At 57.5% G+C, this 16,113-nt stretch overlaps 2 protein-coding genes across 4 annotated transcripts; both read right to left on the bottom strand.

Annotated features, from left to right (window-relative positions):
* Positions 1–953: 953 nt before the first annotated feature.
* Positions 954–7,641, bottom strand: MRPS15 (mitochondrial ribosomal protein S15). The gene is made up of 8 exons (XM_033081021.2): positions 7,505–7,641; positions 6,616–6,678; positions 5,924–5,999; positions 5,179–5,227; positions 4,561–4,645; positions 3,622–3,680; positions 2,300–2,491; positions 954–1,149 (listed from the first exon to the last, which is right to left on the bottom strand). Exons 1-8 carry the CDS (start codon positions 7,578–7,580, stop codon positions 994–996), a joined length of 756 nt encoding a protein of 251 aa, XP_032936912.1. The 5' UTR covers positions 7,581–7,641; the 3' UTR covers positions 954–993.
* Positions 7,642–8,122: 481 nt separating this feature from the next.
* CSF3R (colony stimulating factor 3 receptor) lies at positions 8,123–15,328 on the bottom strand. Of its 3 annotated transcripts, none has more exons than XM_033080463.2 (16): positions 15,126–15,328; positions 14,244–14,339; positions 13,632–13,931; positions 13,423–13,546; positions 13,160–13,329; positions 12,299–12,453; positions 11,973–12,132; positions 10,959–11,041; positions 10,652–10,865; positions 10,288–10,476; positions 9,968–10,069; positions 9,551–9,697; positions 9,209–9,349; positions 8,993–9,083; positions 8,756–8,837; positions 8,123–8,653 (listed from the first exon to the last, which is right to left on the bottom strand). In XM_033080463.2, the coding sequence occupies exons 2-16, from the start codon at positions 14,311–14,313 to the stop codon at positions 8,282–8,284; spliced, it is 2,400 nt and encodes a 799-aa protein (XP_032936354.1). In that variant the 5' UTR covers positions 14,314–14,339; positions 15,126–15,328; the 3' UTR covers positions 8,123–8,281. The 3 variants fall into 3 exon arrangements, with proteins under 3 accessions (XP_032936354.1, XP_032936355.1, XP_032936356.1); XM_033080464.2 differs by having other exon boundaries at positions 15,138–15,328; XM_033080465.2 differs by lacking the exons at positions 8,123–8,653; positions 15,126–15,328 and having other exon boundaries at positions 8,788–8,875; positions 14,244–14,731.
* Between the last annotated feature and the right edge of the window lie 785 nt (positions 15,329–16,113).

Here is a 16,113-nt window from a genome sequence, read left to right as displayed (position 1 = left end):
TTCTGGGCCCTCAGACCATTTGCCCTGTTGCTCTACCCCACCGCCTGCCTTCCCCATATAATCCCATTTCTCCCCAGTTTGGGGGAGCTCTCGACCCTGGCACCCTTTCCAGAGTGGCCTTCTATAATAAAGGCTTTGCGCTCTGTGAAACACTGCATGAGGCTCTTGTCCTTTATCCCCATGTCACCTGAGAGTGACTTCACAGGAGAGCTAGAAATCACTTGAGCTGAAATCACTCACCGCTAAGGGATGTGCCTGTGCCCCTTGGGATGTGCCCTGCTGTATGCGTTTCCAGGAAGGTCACAGCACCCCAAGAAAACCACCATGGGACCCCTGGACTGCAGCACTGATCCATGTGTTCATCATCCTGGTCTGAGTGTGCTATCATCTCTGTGTGTGCCATCATCCCTGTCTGTGTTCAGAGCATCCTGATCCATGTGCACACTGTCCCAGTCCCTGTGTGGATCACTCCAGTGCACAAGCACAGCCCCAGTGCATGTGAAGAATGGTTTGGGTTGGAAGGGACCTTAGAGCCAACCCTGCCACGGGCAGCAACACCTTCCACTGTCTCAGGTTGCTCCAAGCCCCAGTGTCAACCTGGCCTTGGACACTTCCAGGGATCCAGGGGCAGCCACAGCTTCTCTAGGCAACCTGTGCCAGAACCTCTCCACCCTCACGGGGAACAATTTATCCATAATGTCCAATCTAAATGTATTAAATTTCAGTTTATAAATGTGACAGCACAAACCTCTGGACTAGCTGTGCTGACAGGACACAGACACCCTTGAGCTGTTCCCGCTGACAGATCTGCTGGAGCCCCCAGGTCCTCTCACAGACCACCCTGCCCAGCACACAGCCCGAAATTAAACTTCTAAACCACTTAAACCACCCACTGCCCTTCCCAGGTGCTCAGAATGGTGCAGACCACAGCACGTAAGCAAAGAGGCTTGAGGTCTTTGGGCAGGTGTTTATTGTCTGTGCCAGCCTGTGCCACTACACAGGTGTCCCCTCCTGTGCCTGCTTCTCCTGCACCTGCTTCTCCTGCACCTGCTTCTCCTGCTGTTCCCGTGAAGCCCTTGCTTTTGCCTGCCACTCTTTCCTCTGCTTCAGTCTCTCGGCTGCTTTGAGCTTCTGCTTCTCCTGGAACACCTGTGGAAGCAGAAGGGAGAGAGATAAAGCTGCCTGCAGAGCTGCTCCCCAGGCTGTCTGCTGCAGGCAGAACAGTTCCAGCAGGAACCACATCAAATCCTCCCTCTGTGCCTTCCTTGCTCTAGGGAAACATCTGAGACTGTTCTGTTACAGCCACTCAGTCAACCACTGAATCATTCAGGTTGGAAAAGACTTCTGAGACCAGAGAGTGCAACCTGGGACTGATCCCCACCTTGTCAACCAGCCCAGAGCATTGAGTGCCATGTCCAGTCATTCCCTGGACACCTTTGGTCCAGTCCTTTGGTTATAATTTGACTGGACTGAAATTTAGCATTTACAAATCTAAGGCACACCCAGCTTTTGGTTCTGCTTAGTTATACCAAAATCAACTGCACACAGCAGTTACAACTCTAATATTTTGAGCAAATCAGAGCAGACAGTGGGTGCACCCACATTTCTGTTTCAAACTGCCATCTGTATCAGTTCCCATACCAGGATTTGAGAAAAAAGCTGGTTTGAATAACACATTTTTGAGCAAACCTGAAGTTCCTGAGTGTGGATGATACAATTCCTCCAAAGCCATCTTCCCCTGGCCCCTGGAACTTGCTATAATAGATAAGGTATCCTAGATATCAAGGCTGAGCCAAATTCCTTAAGAATTTGGTCACTCTCCAACACTTTGGAAGATAATTGGTTAGAAATTAGTTTGTGTAATTGGTCAGTTCACCTTTAGAACTTTTGGCTTAGATTGGATGCTGTTCTTTGTATAAACTTTTATTTGCTGTAGTTTGAATCCCCCCTGAACCTATAAATACGGCTGTCTGCCCTTTGTCTCTGAGGGAATCCTGCTTGAGCACCCTTGGCATGAAATAAAGATTCTTGTGGAACACATCAAGTAAGGCCTCTGGTCTTTCTCTGCTGGCTAAATGTGAGCTTTCTGAGAGACTGCTAAATGTTAGAACTCTCTGGTCCTCTTGAGTACAGCATGTGTCAGTGCCCATGACATAAATATCCCCCATGGAGCTCTAGGCTGAGCTCAGGCAGTTCTCTACAGACAGGATCAAAGTCAAAGCCTGGCTTAAGAGGACTCAGCTATCAATCACTTGTAACTCTTACAGAGGGATTTTTCCCTGTCCAGCCTGTTCCATACCTTGATGGACAAAGCCTTCTTGATCAGCCAGCGCTTGGTGACGCGGCGGCTGTAGGGCTGGGGGGGGCTGTACTGGATGTCCAGCTCCTTGCAGGTCTTCTCAAAGGTGCTGTAGTTGACCCGGCGCAGGTACCCCAGCATCTTCCTCCGCCGGTCCAGATCCATCAGCAGGAACCGCCGGTTCCTTTTGTCCTGCAAAGCACCCAGTGTTCACTCCACTGCAGGCAGATCGTCCTGCCATTCCAATAAATTACTGAGAACAGACCAGATTTTGGCTGAAAGGGAACAATCAGGTTAAGGACAGAGTCTTAGAACAACTTCTGTTGGCAGATGCTGCGAGTACATCAGGTCAGCACAGGCTGATCCAAGGAGATATGATTTACTTTGCACTGGAATTGCTTTCTGCTTTCCATGCACCTTCACCTTCCCTGAAGACTGTTTTCAGCTTGTGTACAGTTTCAGGCTGTGCCAAAACTGCAGGGAAGGTCTTCTGATTAAAACCTGCTTCTCTTGAAGCTTCAGAATAACACTAGCATTAACCTTTGTTTTGCCAGAAATTAAATATGAAAATAATCTGTGACTTGGCTCTGACTGTCTGGCTGTTCTTTGGCAGGGCTCAAGCAATCCCTCACAGGAGACATCTCCCTGTCCTATACAAGTGATTTGTGTAAAGAACAGGCTTCAGCCAAGGAATTCCAAAATTCACTACAACACTTCTGGCTTGGCAAAAAAGCTCAATTCTGTTCTCTTGTACCCTTCACGTTTTCATGCGTAACAATTATGCACGTCTTTCAAATGTAGTTATAAATCCATTTCCCACCTTTTGCCCTGCATAAAGAATCTTTGATATCTGTTTTATGAATATAACTTCAGTCAAGATGTCTCAAATTTGGGCTTGACCTCAGGTAGCTGCAGGCAGGGGAGTGAGACATTCACACAGTGCTGTCCACCAAATATTGCCATGAGCAGAACAAGCACAGAATTTGCTCTTTGTTTATTACTGCAGCTGCATTCATTAATTAGTGAAAACTAAGTGGTGAAGCCACATCTGCAGCGAGGAGAAATGGAGCTCAACTCTGCCCAAAGGAATCTGCTCAGCCTTTTCCTCCACTACAGTAACAAACCAGAACACAGAGCAGAGCTGGTGAGAATCCAGCTGTGCCTGAGCCAGCAGCTCCCCACACTGGCACCAGGGAACAGCTGTAACTCTTTTATAAACCTCCTTAGGAAAGCCATAATCCCCAGGATTAAAATCCTTTCATTATACACTGAGAAAACCACCTGAGCAGCTGCTGTGTGCTGGGCTCAGATCCCCGAGTTACCTTGGGATGCTTCTGGAGATGCTCCTCGAGCGTTCGTATCCTGGCAGTCAAAATTGCAACTGCAAAGGACAGAGAGAGCAGCTGTGTGAGAGCAGCAGCTTTCCCAGGTGGTCCAGGATCATCTGCCTTGTCTCAGGCTGCCAGCTGAGCACTGCTGACCCTGCAGGTACCCTCAGCAGCACAGCAGGGACTGACCATGGCAAAACACCGTCCACAGCCCACTGCATGGAGCACAACAGACAGGAACACACAACCTACAGAGCTGGCACTGTTACGAGGCTGCTGAATTAGAGGGTAAGATTTTAGCAACACAGCATATAAATTTATCTGTGAATTTATTCTTCTTGTATTCATTCAATTCCCAGTGATTTCACATTTATTTCACCTCATGGGATGTAAGCTCTGGGGGAGCAGACAGCAATAAAGACTTTTTTTTTCCAAGAGCAGCAGGAAGGTCTTTGGGGTTTTGGGTTCTGGAGGGAGGGGCTGGTGGCATCCTGAGGAACTGAAGGGTTTAATGATGACAAAGTGTTGGTCAATGCAACATGGCCTTTGTCCCTGCACTGACCCAACTGTGCTTCAGCCACAGCTCTCTGATGCAGAGAAAAATTTGGGTTCTGTGGCTGATTTGGTTCATTTTGGTAAGAGCTGCAGCTCAGTGCTTCATGTCACAGAAGCACTCCAAGCAGAATAATGCACACACTGCCTTTGGAGGGTGGATGTGGAGCAGGAATTTGGAAGCACCCCAGCAGCCTCTGCAACACTTCCAGACCTGCAGCACTCCTGCAGGGCATCCTGCAGGCTACCTGCTTCTCAGCAGCTCTCCTGGAGGAGAGTCTCCTGAATTATCCTGCAAACTGGAAGTGCTGGGGTGGGAACAGCTGAATAGAAACAGAGATGTTTCATCTGCCAACAATGCCCTTTCCTTTTTTGACTTGCCTTGCACCTCAAAGGAGCCATTGTCATTGGGAGACCTCCTGACCTTCTCCACCAGCTGCTGTGTCTTTACCTTCATCTTCTCCTTCTGTGGGTCACAGAAAAGAGGTTGTCACTGTCTCAGAACACTAGAGATTGGAGACACTCAGCTCTCTTCCCTAACACCCAGATAAAAGCTTTGCAATTCAGACCTTTAGTCAGTGCTTTTACATCTTTTTAAGCTGAAGTGCCAAGCATAGAGGAATGGCATAGAGATCTCTGTGCCACTTTCCTACCTGTTTGTTTTCTGGGCACATGGAAAGTAAAAATAACTTGAAGGACATTTGCTGTCCAGTGCAATGGTTTCTAGAACACAGGGGGTCAGGACAAGCAGCTGGAACAGAACAGCTCATTGCCCTGTCACCCCTGAATACTTTCTTCTCTCATTTTAATATGCAATTGTTACCACTTCAGTGTGATAAATTTTAAGAGTAAACCAGACTTATCACTGTATTTCATCATCCCAATATTTTCAGTCACTTAAAAATACAGTAAGTCAAAGATATTTAACAACATAGACAAGTCTTACATGAAGGTGTTCATTAAATCTATTTTTTTCCAAGCAAGCAGAATGACACTGACCTGACTTGCCATTTCCAGGGACAGCAACCGTTTCACTACATCATCCACACTGCAAGGAGATGGCAAATTAGCTTATAAACAAACTAGAAACAAGTCTATTTAACAACAGAAATGAACTCAGGTTCTCAGAACATATTCACTTTTCTCAGCTTTAATTTACTCTAGAAATTACAAGGACTCTCCTCCCTTCCCAAATCTGGCAGCCATAAACTGGTGCTCACTTTCCTAAGCAAAACCATGGCTCAGATTACAGGAGTATCAAATAGTTTTGCTGCAAAAATATTTAATTTTAAGACTGGTTCCTTCAGAGAGCAGTGAAAATCACAGCCAGGCCACTGGGGGCCCTCCCTGCACCACACACGAGCAGTTCTGCATCAGAGCACAAATTCAGCAGCAACTGAATTCATGTTGAGTTGTTTAAGGACATTCTCCATTGCCTGAGTTCAAGACACAATTATTTGCAAGATGTTTCTAGTATTTCAAGATTAATTCCTTGTTTTTTTCTTATGGACTACAAAGCCCACAGAGGATGTGGGCAACCAGCACTCCATCTCACATGGAGTGAACAGTCAAGCCCTGACCACTGTCTGTAGCTGGAAATTTGCTTCCAAACTGACTTTGCAATTTTTGTGCCCACAAAGCATTAATGATTAATTAGTGAGCAGGTGACAGCTTCCACATACCATGGTTATATGTAAGATACAAACCCCTGGAGAGAGCAGCCATTCCCTCCCCCTGTTCATACCTGTTCATTATTGGGAGATTGGCATAATCCTTCTTCAGCAAGGTGGGAGGAAGGTCATCCAGATGGCTTGGGGTGTCTACAAAAAGATAAATATTTGAGGAAGAGCAGGACAAAGTCAGAGCTCTGACCCTGCAAACCAGATCAGAGGAAACATGTTCTGAAGGAAATTGGCTGTGTGCTTCAAACAAGAATTGAGCAGATCCAGCCAAGAGGGCAAGAACAGGGTGGAAAAAATAGGTTCAGTCTCTTCACTTCAGCACTCTGGATGTACAATATGGTGTACATGTATTTACAACAATCCACCGAGCCCACAGATCACAGAATACTAAAATAGTTTCTGCTGGAATGGACATTAAAGCCCATCTGATTCCACCCCTGCCATGGGCAGGGACACTTTCCACTATCCCAGGTTGCTGCAAGCCCCCTCCAGCCTGGCCTTAGACACTTCCAGGGACCCAGGGGTAGCCACAGCTTCTCCATGCAACCTCTGCCAGGGTCTCACCATCCTCACAGATCTCCTGTCTCACAGATCTACTGACAATTGTTTATTTCCCCACATTCAAGAGGAGGGGAATCTCCTGAGCAACTCCTGAGCTTGCAAGGAACTATTTCTGGAATTATTTCTGTGCCATGAGGGTACAGGTGTGAGCATGTCAACAGCAAAACATTTGGTCCTGTGGATCCTGACCTACCTTTCTTCTTCTTTGTTGCAGCTTTGGCATAGCCCCTGGCTGCCTGGAGCACAGCACTGCAGGCTGGGTGGGAGAAACAGAAAGATATCAGACTTGTGTGCACTTCTCCAGCTCTGTACACATCAAATATTGCTTAGTCTGTATGGGGTCAGAGCACTGAGACTCTGGGTGACAGCGACCAGGCAGATCTTTAATCCCAGAGGAGTGTGAGATAGTTCAGAGTGGCTCTCACATGGTGCTAAAAACCAACCAAGTTGTGCTGCTTGAGACAGAGCAAATGCTGAGACTGGAGCAAAAGGACAGACTGCACACACTGAGCAGTGTGAGGAAATGTGTTCATTCAGAGGGTTTAAACTGCTGAATTAACTGATGAATTAATCTCATTAGCGATGTGGAGAGGCTGCTCTGGACCACCCCAGTGTCAGAGCTCAAGGGCAGTGACACCTGAGGACAACCGGTGTCAGACACAGCTCGGTACAGACACGGATATTCATCATCAGCCAGGACTTCCTCCTTCTTTGACCTTTCAAGAACAAACTCTCCCCGCTGCTCTTCCAGGGTCGTGCTGCTGGAATCAGGCTCTGCTTCAGGCCTGTGTCCGGCTCGGCCACCCCCGCTGTTGCGAGGGACCCCCGGCATCCTGCCCGCGCCCCCTCCCCAGCCGCACCCCGGGTACCCCCGAAGTCACCCGGTCCCCTGTCTCGTCTCAGGTGGGACAGACCATGAGGCCGGTGTGGCACTGGGACCGGCCACCCCCGACCCCAGGCTGCCCTTTCCCCGCACCCTCAGCTCCCACCCCTGCCCTGGCCTCTCCCCACTTCCTCCAGCGTTGTCCTCTTCCCTTTCCACCTTCTCTCCCAGCTCCCTCCGAGCCCCCCGTGCTCCTCACCGGGCTCTGTCCGGCCCAGCACGGCGGCCCCGGCGCGGGCCGGCCCGGCCAGGCCGCGGCCCAGCAGCGCCAACATGGCCCGGGCTCACCGACACGCCGCCATGGGCGCCGCCATCTTGCGCAGGCGCGACTGCCGAGTGCCGAGTGCCGAGCCAGGGCGGAGGGAGCGAGCGCCGAGCGCACCGATGGCGGCCCCGGGTCCCGCTCCTCTCCCCGTCTTCGATCCTGTCCCGGATCTCTAACTGTCCCCATCCTTGTCCCGTCCCCATACCCATCTCCGTCCCCATCCTCATCCTTGTCCTCGTCTCGGTCCCCGTCCAGGTTCCGTCCCTATATCCATCTCCGTCCCCGTCTCTATTTCCTCCCCTACTTTTCCCCGTCTTCATCTTTGTCCTCGTCCCGATTCCGATCCTCGTCCTGTCCCCGTCTCGGTCCCGTCCCCATTCCCATTTCCATCCCCGTCTCGGTCCCGTCCCCATCCCCATCCCCATCCCCATCCCCATCCCCATCCCCATCCCCATCCCCATCCCCATCCCCATCCCCATCCCCATCCCCATCCCCATCCCCATCCCCGTCCCCATCCCCTTCCCGCAGAGGCGCAGGGTTGTCTCAGCGTGTCCCTGTTTATTTCGGAGGGAGGCGGTCGGGAGGGGACACACACACACACACACAGAGCGGGGTGGAGCCGGGCAGCGCCCCGGGGTGCAGCTGGAACCCCGCGGGTGGATCCCGCATCCCGGCGCTCCCGCTGGCGGAGCTGCCCGGCTCCATCCCGCGCTAGTCCGCCCGGCACTCGTGCAGCTCCTCGGCCCCGCCGATGCGGAGCCCCTGCAGCAGCGGGAAGGTGGCGGGGGGCTCCTCCAGGAACCCCCAGTCCCCCGCCCCGCCGCTGCCTCGCAGGTTCTCGTAGAAGCGGGGAGCAGGCTCGGGGAGCAGCCGCTGGCCCCGGTACCCGCCACCTCCCACCCGTGCGTACTGCACCGGCTCCCCGGGACCCTCCTGCCGCACGTAGGGCCGGGACAGCGCGGGGAGAGCGGCGGGCAGGGCGGGGTGTTCCTTCCCCGGCTGCTTCCCCGGTTCCCCTTCCAGCACAGTGACCGTGGAGATGGCCGGGCCGGGCTCCCTCGCGGCCAGGACCTGGAGCGGCTCCTGGGGAGCAGCGGGAGGTCACAGCCGGTGCCACCCGCTCCTGCTGTCCCTCACAGGGACCGCGTGCTGGGTGGGGACTGGGGAGCAGCCGCTCGGTCTCACCTGCGGCACCGCTGCCGGAACCCACTTGCCCAGGCTGCTGTTGGCGGGGTCGGGGACACTGGGCCAGAGCTGCTCCTTCATCCTGGGGACCACGGGGATGAGGGGACTCAGCGAGGCGGGCTGGAATGGGTGGCCTCAGTGCTGGAGTGGGGCCAAGCTCCCGGCGGGATGCCAGCACCCTGCAAGGCCACCCTGTCCCACCGGCAGCCCAGCCCCGGGCAGGGCTCTGGTACTCACCGCTCGTTCTTCTGGAAGCAGATGAGCAACACCACGAGCACGACGAAGACCAGCCCCAGGGTCAGGAACAGGAACTGGATCTCGGTGTCATCTGGGAAGCGGGACAGGGTCACAGGGGACTGCAGTGGGCACTGCCAGCTGTGCTGTGCCATGACACCAGGACAGGACCGGGGGCTGAGGGTCCCCTCCCATTCCCCCTTCCCCTGCAGCCCTCACCCAGGACTCTGGTCACCAGGGTCAGGCTGGTGCCGTTGGTGCTGCCGGCGGCCGTGGATGCCATGATGTGCACCTTGTACAGGGTCGATGGCTTCAGCCCCCGGATGACAAAGGAGCTGAGGGAAGGATTCACGGTGGCACCTGGGGACACATGGGGCTGATGGCGTGACAGAATCCCCCCACCTGCACAGCCCCTCAGGTCTCTGCTGGCAGGGAGCCCTGTGAGGGACCCATAAAACCCCCTGACCCTCTCTGAGAAGGACACAGGGTCTCTGATATCTCCACCCCGCACATTGAGATGGGACAGAGGGTGAGGTCAGTGGTGCTGCGGGCAGGACTCACTGGCCCCGTTGGTGATGCTGTTGGCCCAGAAGATGGTGTAGCTGGTGATGAAGCCGTTCTGCATCTCCACTGGCAGCGGCTCCCAGCACAGCTCGGCCTCTGACTTGCTGATCCCCTTCAGGTGAAGCTTCGGGGCATGGGATGGTGCTGGAAAGAGCAGGACAAGGGGGGAACCCAAGTGCTGAGCAGAGCCACTGCCTCGGGTGGGAACTGATGGGGGGGGTCCCACTCCCAAGGTGTGGGTGTCAGGACCTGCCCATGCTGTAGGGGAGCTGAGAGCACATCCAGAGATGAGACAAACCCAGCCTCCCAAGCTGAGCTTTTGGTACAGCCCCTGGATTAGGGGTACATGGGGAAGGGGTCGTTCCTCCATTTGGAAGGGCAAGGTCTTGGTGGTGGGGCACCCTTCCCACGTACCCTTCTGCTGGGAGTAGGCTGTGGTGTGGGCAGGCACCCCGACAGTGTCCTCATAGAGGGGGTACAGTGAGATGTTGTACCGCTGGAAAGGCTCGATGCCATCTACAATGGAGAGCAGAGGGGGCCGGGAGTTCAGGGCACTGCCTGCTGCTCCACCCCTGCCCCACGGCACCAGCACACCTACCCTGGGGGCGGGTGCAGGGGGAAGGAGGGAGGATGAGGGGCAGGGGCAGGGCTTGGTTCTGGTTTGGTCAGGATGGATGCCAGCCCCCTGGGACAGCTGACCAGGGGATCAGGGTCCCCTGGCAGCCCCCACTTACCCCGGATAAGGGCTGTGGTGGCTGCCCCGTCCCGCTCCATCTGCCAGCACGCGCTGCAGTGCCCAGGCTCGGCTGTCACCCGCTGCCACTCCAGCACGTAGGCGATCACTGGGGCCAGCGGTGCCTCCCAGTGCACCCAGAGGCTGCGCTCGCCCCTGGGCACGGCCCGGAGCCCAGCCAGGGGCTGACCTTCATGGAACAAGCAACCGGGATGGTGGGAGAGGGGAGCACCTCTCCCACACCATCCCCTCCCTGTGGGTTTGGAGTCTGCCCTCTCCTTGCCCTGGCTGTGCACCCCATAGCAGCTTTCTCGGGGGGAGCAGAGCCCCGGGGAACACCCGGAGGTTTCGGGCACTGCCCTCACCTTTCCTTTCCAGCAGGACAACCTCGGTCGGAGAAGACTCGCCGGCGCTGTTGTAGGCTGAGAGATAGACCCTTGTGGTCCCCGCGGGCACCGAGAAGTTGCACTGGGTGTGGGTGGTGTTGCACATGGTGGGGGGGTCCCTGCCCTTCCTCCGGGGGCTCAGGGTGACGCGGTAGCCCAGCACTCGCCCGTTGGCCTCCCGCTGCCCTGGGGCCTGGGTGCGGGCACGGTGTGCGGGTGTCAGTCCCTGCGGGGATCTCAGGCAATGCCCCGGCATCTCCCGCGCCCTCCGCCCGCCCCCGCTCACCTTCCAGCGCAGCTGCACCTCCAGCCGCCCCCCTGTCCCGGCCGGCTGAGCCCCCCACCACGCGTCCAGCTTCCCTGTGGGGGCTGCAACGGGAGGGGAACGGGAGAAGCTGAGATGAGCCCGTGTGGCGGTGTCCCCAACACTGTGCCATGTGTCCCCAACACTGTGCCATGTGTCCCCAGCGCTGTGCCATGTGCCCCCAGCGCTGTGCCATGTGTCCCCAGCACTGTGCCGTGTGCCCCCAGTGCTGTGCCATGTGTCCCCAGCACTGTGCCGTGTGCCCCCAGCGCTGTGCCATGTGTCCCCAGCGCTGTGCCATGTGTCCCTAACACTGTGTCATGTGTCCCCAGCGCTGTGCCATGTGTCCCCAGCACTGTGCCATGTGTCCCCAACACTGTACCGTGTGTCCCCAGCGCTGTGCCGTGTGCCCCCAGCGCTGTGCCATGTGTCCCCAGCACTGTGCCGTGTGCCCCCAGCGCTGTGCCATGTGTCCCCAACACTGTGCTGTGTGTCCCCAGCACTGTGCCATGGTCCCCAGCACTGTGCCGTGTGCCCCCAGCGCTGTGCCATGTGTCCCCAGCACTGTGCCGTGTGCCCCCAGCGCTGTGCCATGTGTCCCCAACACTGTGCTGTGTGTCCCCAGCACTGTGCCATGGTCCCCAGCGCTGTGCCGTGTGTCCCCAGCACTGTGCCATGCGCCCCCAGCACTGTGCCGTGTGTCCCCAGCGCTGTGCCGTGTGTCCCCAGCGCTGTGCCGTGTGTCCCCAACGCTGTGCTGTGTGTCCCCAACACTGTGCCGTGTGTCCCCAACGCTGTGCTGTGTGTCCCCAACAATGTGCTGTGTGCTCCCAGCACTGTGCTGTGTGTCCCCAGCACTGTGCCATGTGTCCCCAACACTGTGCCGTGTGTCCCCAGCACTGTGCCGTGTGTCCCCAACACTGTGCCATGTGTCCCCAGCGCAGTGCCATGTGTCCCCAACGCTGTACCGGGGACCCCTGAGTCACTCACACTCACCTTTCTCGTGGGTGGTGTAGTTCCTGCCCGGGCTCCACTCGCTCCAGTGTGCCAACGGCGATGCTGAGTTGCGCCGGCACCGCATCTGGAAGCGGTACTGCGTGCCGAAGAGGAAGCCACAGTGCTGCGCGGTGCCGGCCCGGCCGCCGATGCCGGTGACCTGGTGGCAGTTGGAACCAGGGCTGTGCTGGCTCCTGCCTCGGGCAGGGGCTGCCCCTGGTGTGGGCACGGGAGGACACCTTGCTGTCCCACCCACATGGGGACCCTTGCTATCCCACTGTTTGGAGCAGAGGGAGGGTCCTGGCTCCTGCCCCAGCAGCACTCACCAGGGCCCAGGCAGGGTCCTCGGGAGCCCGGTAGCGCAGCTCACACTGCAGCTCCATGTGCTCTGTGCCCCGTGCTGCATCCCAGGCCAGGGCAATGCAGTCGGTCTGGAAGGGGATGGACTGGATGCTCTGCAGGGTTGGGGGGTCCAGCTTGGCTGTAGGAAGGGCAGGGGAGAGTTGGAAAGGTGTGTGGCGAGCAGTGCCCAGAGCCACGACCTCACATGTGTGTATTGTCGATGCCAGGAGCTGCAGCCAGGGTGCTACAGCAAGAAATGGGGGCAAACCACCCCTAAACATTTAGGAGAAGGGCTGGTGGCAAGGGACAGGAGCCAGTGTGTGTCCCTGCTTGGGACAGAGTAATGCTCATGAGCACAACACTGGCACAGCTCTGCATTAATGCCTATGCAGAGAAAACAGATTCTACGGGGCCTGGTGTTTGGAACAACATTTGGGTTTGCTCAGGGGTGAGAGTGTGGCACAGCTATGGGAGGGCTCAGCTGGTTCCTGGCCAGCCCTTCCCCAGCCCCAGATCAGGGAGGATAAGTCTCTCCATCTGGGAAGGCTCCTTTTATAAATAGTTTATAGGCACTGGATCCATTATTAATAGACCTGCTGAATAAATGGGTAATCAATTGCTGCAGGAGCTGTGGAGTGCAGCAGGTCAACTGGCAGCTCATAACCCGCCGCACGCGCTGCTCGCTCTGTAATGCAGCGCTGGCAGCGATTCATCCCGCCAGGACATTCATCAGGGACCTGCCCGTAAAATGCGACCTCAAGGCCCGACGTGCTTTAATGTCACTTTAATACCCCTGTCACTGCTGACGAGCTTCCCTGAACCCTGACCTCTGTGCCGTCACTCACCCACGTCCATGGGGTCGATGCAGAGATGCTCTGACTCAGCCGTGCCCAGGGCGTTGGTGGCAGACACCCAGATCTCCATTTGCCGGTACAGGTGGAGCAGCTGGCGTGGCACCGTGCAGTGGCTGTGCCCTCCTCGTGGGGTGCAGCCCGTCACTGCCTCCCCTCTGCTCCTACAGCAGGCAGAGCAGTGGGATTGGGGTCCATCTGGCGGAGGATGAGGCTTGCTGTGGGGTTTGGCAGGGGACCGTGGTCCCGGGACTTACCCCATGTACTTCAGCACGACGCTGGTGGGGAGGTGGCTGTCGGTTCCCTGCTCCCATTGGCACGTCAGCCCGTAGTCACTGAGGTTCAGGGCACAGCTGAGGTTGAAGGGCTTTGCAGGAGGGTCTGGGGAAGAACAGCCGGGAAAGAGCCTGAGCAAGTGCCCGTCCCTGCTGGGGAGGAGGGTGACATGTAGTGGCATCACACTTACAGCCCGCTCTGATCTCGGCCATGCTGAGGCGCTGCTTGGTCCCATTCCACTCCACACAGCACCACAGCCTGGCGTGTGTGTGGTTGAACCGGGGCAGGGTGAGGTTGGACACCTCTGTGCCCCCTGGACCCTGGTACTGGCTCCCAGCCACAAGCTTGCTGTCCAGCATCCATCGGATCCGGACCTTCTCCTGCTGCAACCCGCGGCAGAGCTCCCTCTGGATGGTGCAGGACGCAGTGACAGCCGAGCCCAGGGGCACAATGCGGGGGTGCACAGTCACCGAGGCACAGCCCAGCGTCCCTGCAGGCAGGAAAAACATATCACATCCTGCGTACAGCTGTGACAAAGCCACCTTAGCTCCTCAGCGCCCAGGCAGGACATAGGGACGAGCCTCTTCCCTTAAACGGGCCCCCCGTCTCTGGAGAGGAAGAGCCGAGCGTTGGGCAAGCCACCAGCACGTGCCAAGCCCCATCCTGCCCGTGCCTGCTGTGCTGCTGCCGTTCCTGCCTGGCCCCGGCCAGCCCGGGTGGGCGCAGGGTGCTGGGGATGGTGTGGCTGTGGGACAGGACAGGACAGGACAGGACAGGACAGGACAGGATGGAGCGCACTCACCGCCCAAGTGCAGGAGCAGGAGCAGGGAGAGCTGCGGCAGGAAGGGTGTCCCAGCACCGCACCTGGCCATGGTCTCCTCCGTGGCTTTGGCATCACCTGGAACGGAGAAAGCGGCTGGTCCTGGGGGTCAGCAAGGGCTGGGGACGAGGTGGGCGGAAGGAGCCGGGCTCCATTGTCACCGGCGCTTCCCGGAGCAGAATGTCCTTTCGCTGTCAGCGCCAGCCCTTCCCGCAGCCCTTCTGACACCTCCGCCCCCGGCTCGGCGCCACAGCCGCTGGCGTGGGGAGCGCAGGGGAGAGACCCCGGAACGCGGCTCCCTCCGCACCGCCTCCACCGACCCGGCCCCGCGCCCCATCCCGGGCACAGCACCCTGTGCCCGGCTGCAGCCACGGGCTGATTTTATCTCCGCTATCTCCAGCCGCTGCCGGGCAGAGATTTGCGGTTTGAGGGCGGTGAGGCCGGCGGAGGGCGATAAGCTGGGAGAGGGAAGCGGATGACCGACAGCAGCAGAGCGGGACTGGCCGGAGCTGCGGGGTCCTGCTCCTCCCGGCTGCCCACTTCAGCTGCATCCCCTGCCTGCCGCTGACAATGGCCCTGGCAGCCGTGGCTGCCTCTGCCCGTGCCCGGTTCCCCTGCCCCTGATGAGTCCCAGACACTTCGGTGGCGCAGGAGGGGCTGCCCACAGTGTGCACAGCTCCGGGTGCCCACAGCTCCTCATCCCAACATCCAGACGGAGACAAAGCACTCGAGTGTGGGAAGTGGGACAGCGGCCACCCCTGAGCACTCGGCACGTGCGGCTGTCCCAGCCAGGGGACTGGGTAGAGCAACCAGACCAGATTGTGCTCGGTGAGACCTGAGCATCACCACCCACCCCTTCCTCACCTCCACCCGTACCTCGCCTCCATCCCTGCCTCTCCTGTGTCCGGCGTGTCCGGCTCACCGCCCGCTCCCAGTGCCGGGCTCCAGCTGCCGGCGGCTGGCCGTGCTCGGTCTGTTTGCTAACATGCTGCTTTCCCCTTTAGTTCCTCAAAACCAGGGCCGTTAGTTGCTGTGACGCTCTGAAGAAGGTGATTGCAAAACACTTCCCTGAAGTCTGCGACCCTCTCGCTCGCCGCAGGCAGGAAAGCCCAGGGGCTGTGGGCACCCCGAGCAGCGCCCAGCCTCCCCCCTGCCCTCTCCAGGGCCAGACTGGGCACAGCCGGGATGTGGCACAGACAGTTCCTCACTGCAACTGCCCTGGGGCCGCCAGGCTGGGCTGGGGGACACGGCAGAAGAATGTGAGCTGGGGAAAGTGGCAGGAGGCCATGGCCAGGGAATGAGCAACTCAAGGGGCAGGAGGCAAGCCCAGCTGTGGCTGCCAGCGCAGGGTGATGCCACCTGGGAGCAGCTCACATTCCCAAGCCTGTGTCCGTGTCCACGTCGTCCAGCTTGCCCCAGGGTGAGTGGCCAGTAAGACACCCGAGGGCAGCCCATGACACGACGTTTCCACCAGCATCTCCCAGTATCTGACCATTAGTCCGCGTTATTTCAACAGCTGCTTGCCTGGAGGGGGCCGTGCCAAGCTGCTGTGCCCACCCGTGCCAGGCTGGAGCACAGCCCCGGCAGGGAATCCCGTGTCTGGTGGGATGGGGCTGGCATGGGCGGTAAACAGAGGGTTGCTCAACCCTCCGCACACTCCCAGCCTTCGCAACCACGGCGGCGGTTGTGCAAAGAGCTGTTTACTCTTGGGATTGGGGCGGTGTTTCATCCCCACAGCACGCTACAGCCCTCACATATGCCAAAATCTGGGGGGTCCGGAGCAGCCCCCTGGGAGGGGGTGTCTCGGTGTGGTGGGACACCAGCCTGGGGAGATCTGGCTTTGCCTCCTGCG

The sequence above is a fragment of the Catharus ustulatus genome, chromosome 26 (genome assembly GCF_009819885.2).
Source record: "Catharus ustulatus isolate bCatUst1 chromosome 26, bCatUst1.pri.v2, whole genome shotgun sequence".
NCBI lineage: Eukaryota > Metazoa > Chordata > Aves > Passeriformes > Turdidae > Catharus > Catharus ustulatus.
Note: the sequence above shows the minus strand (reverse complement) of the source record. Positions and strands in the feature narration are given on the sequence as shown.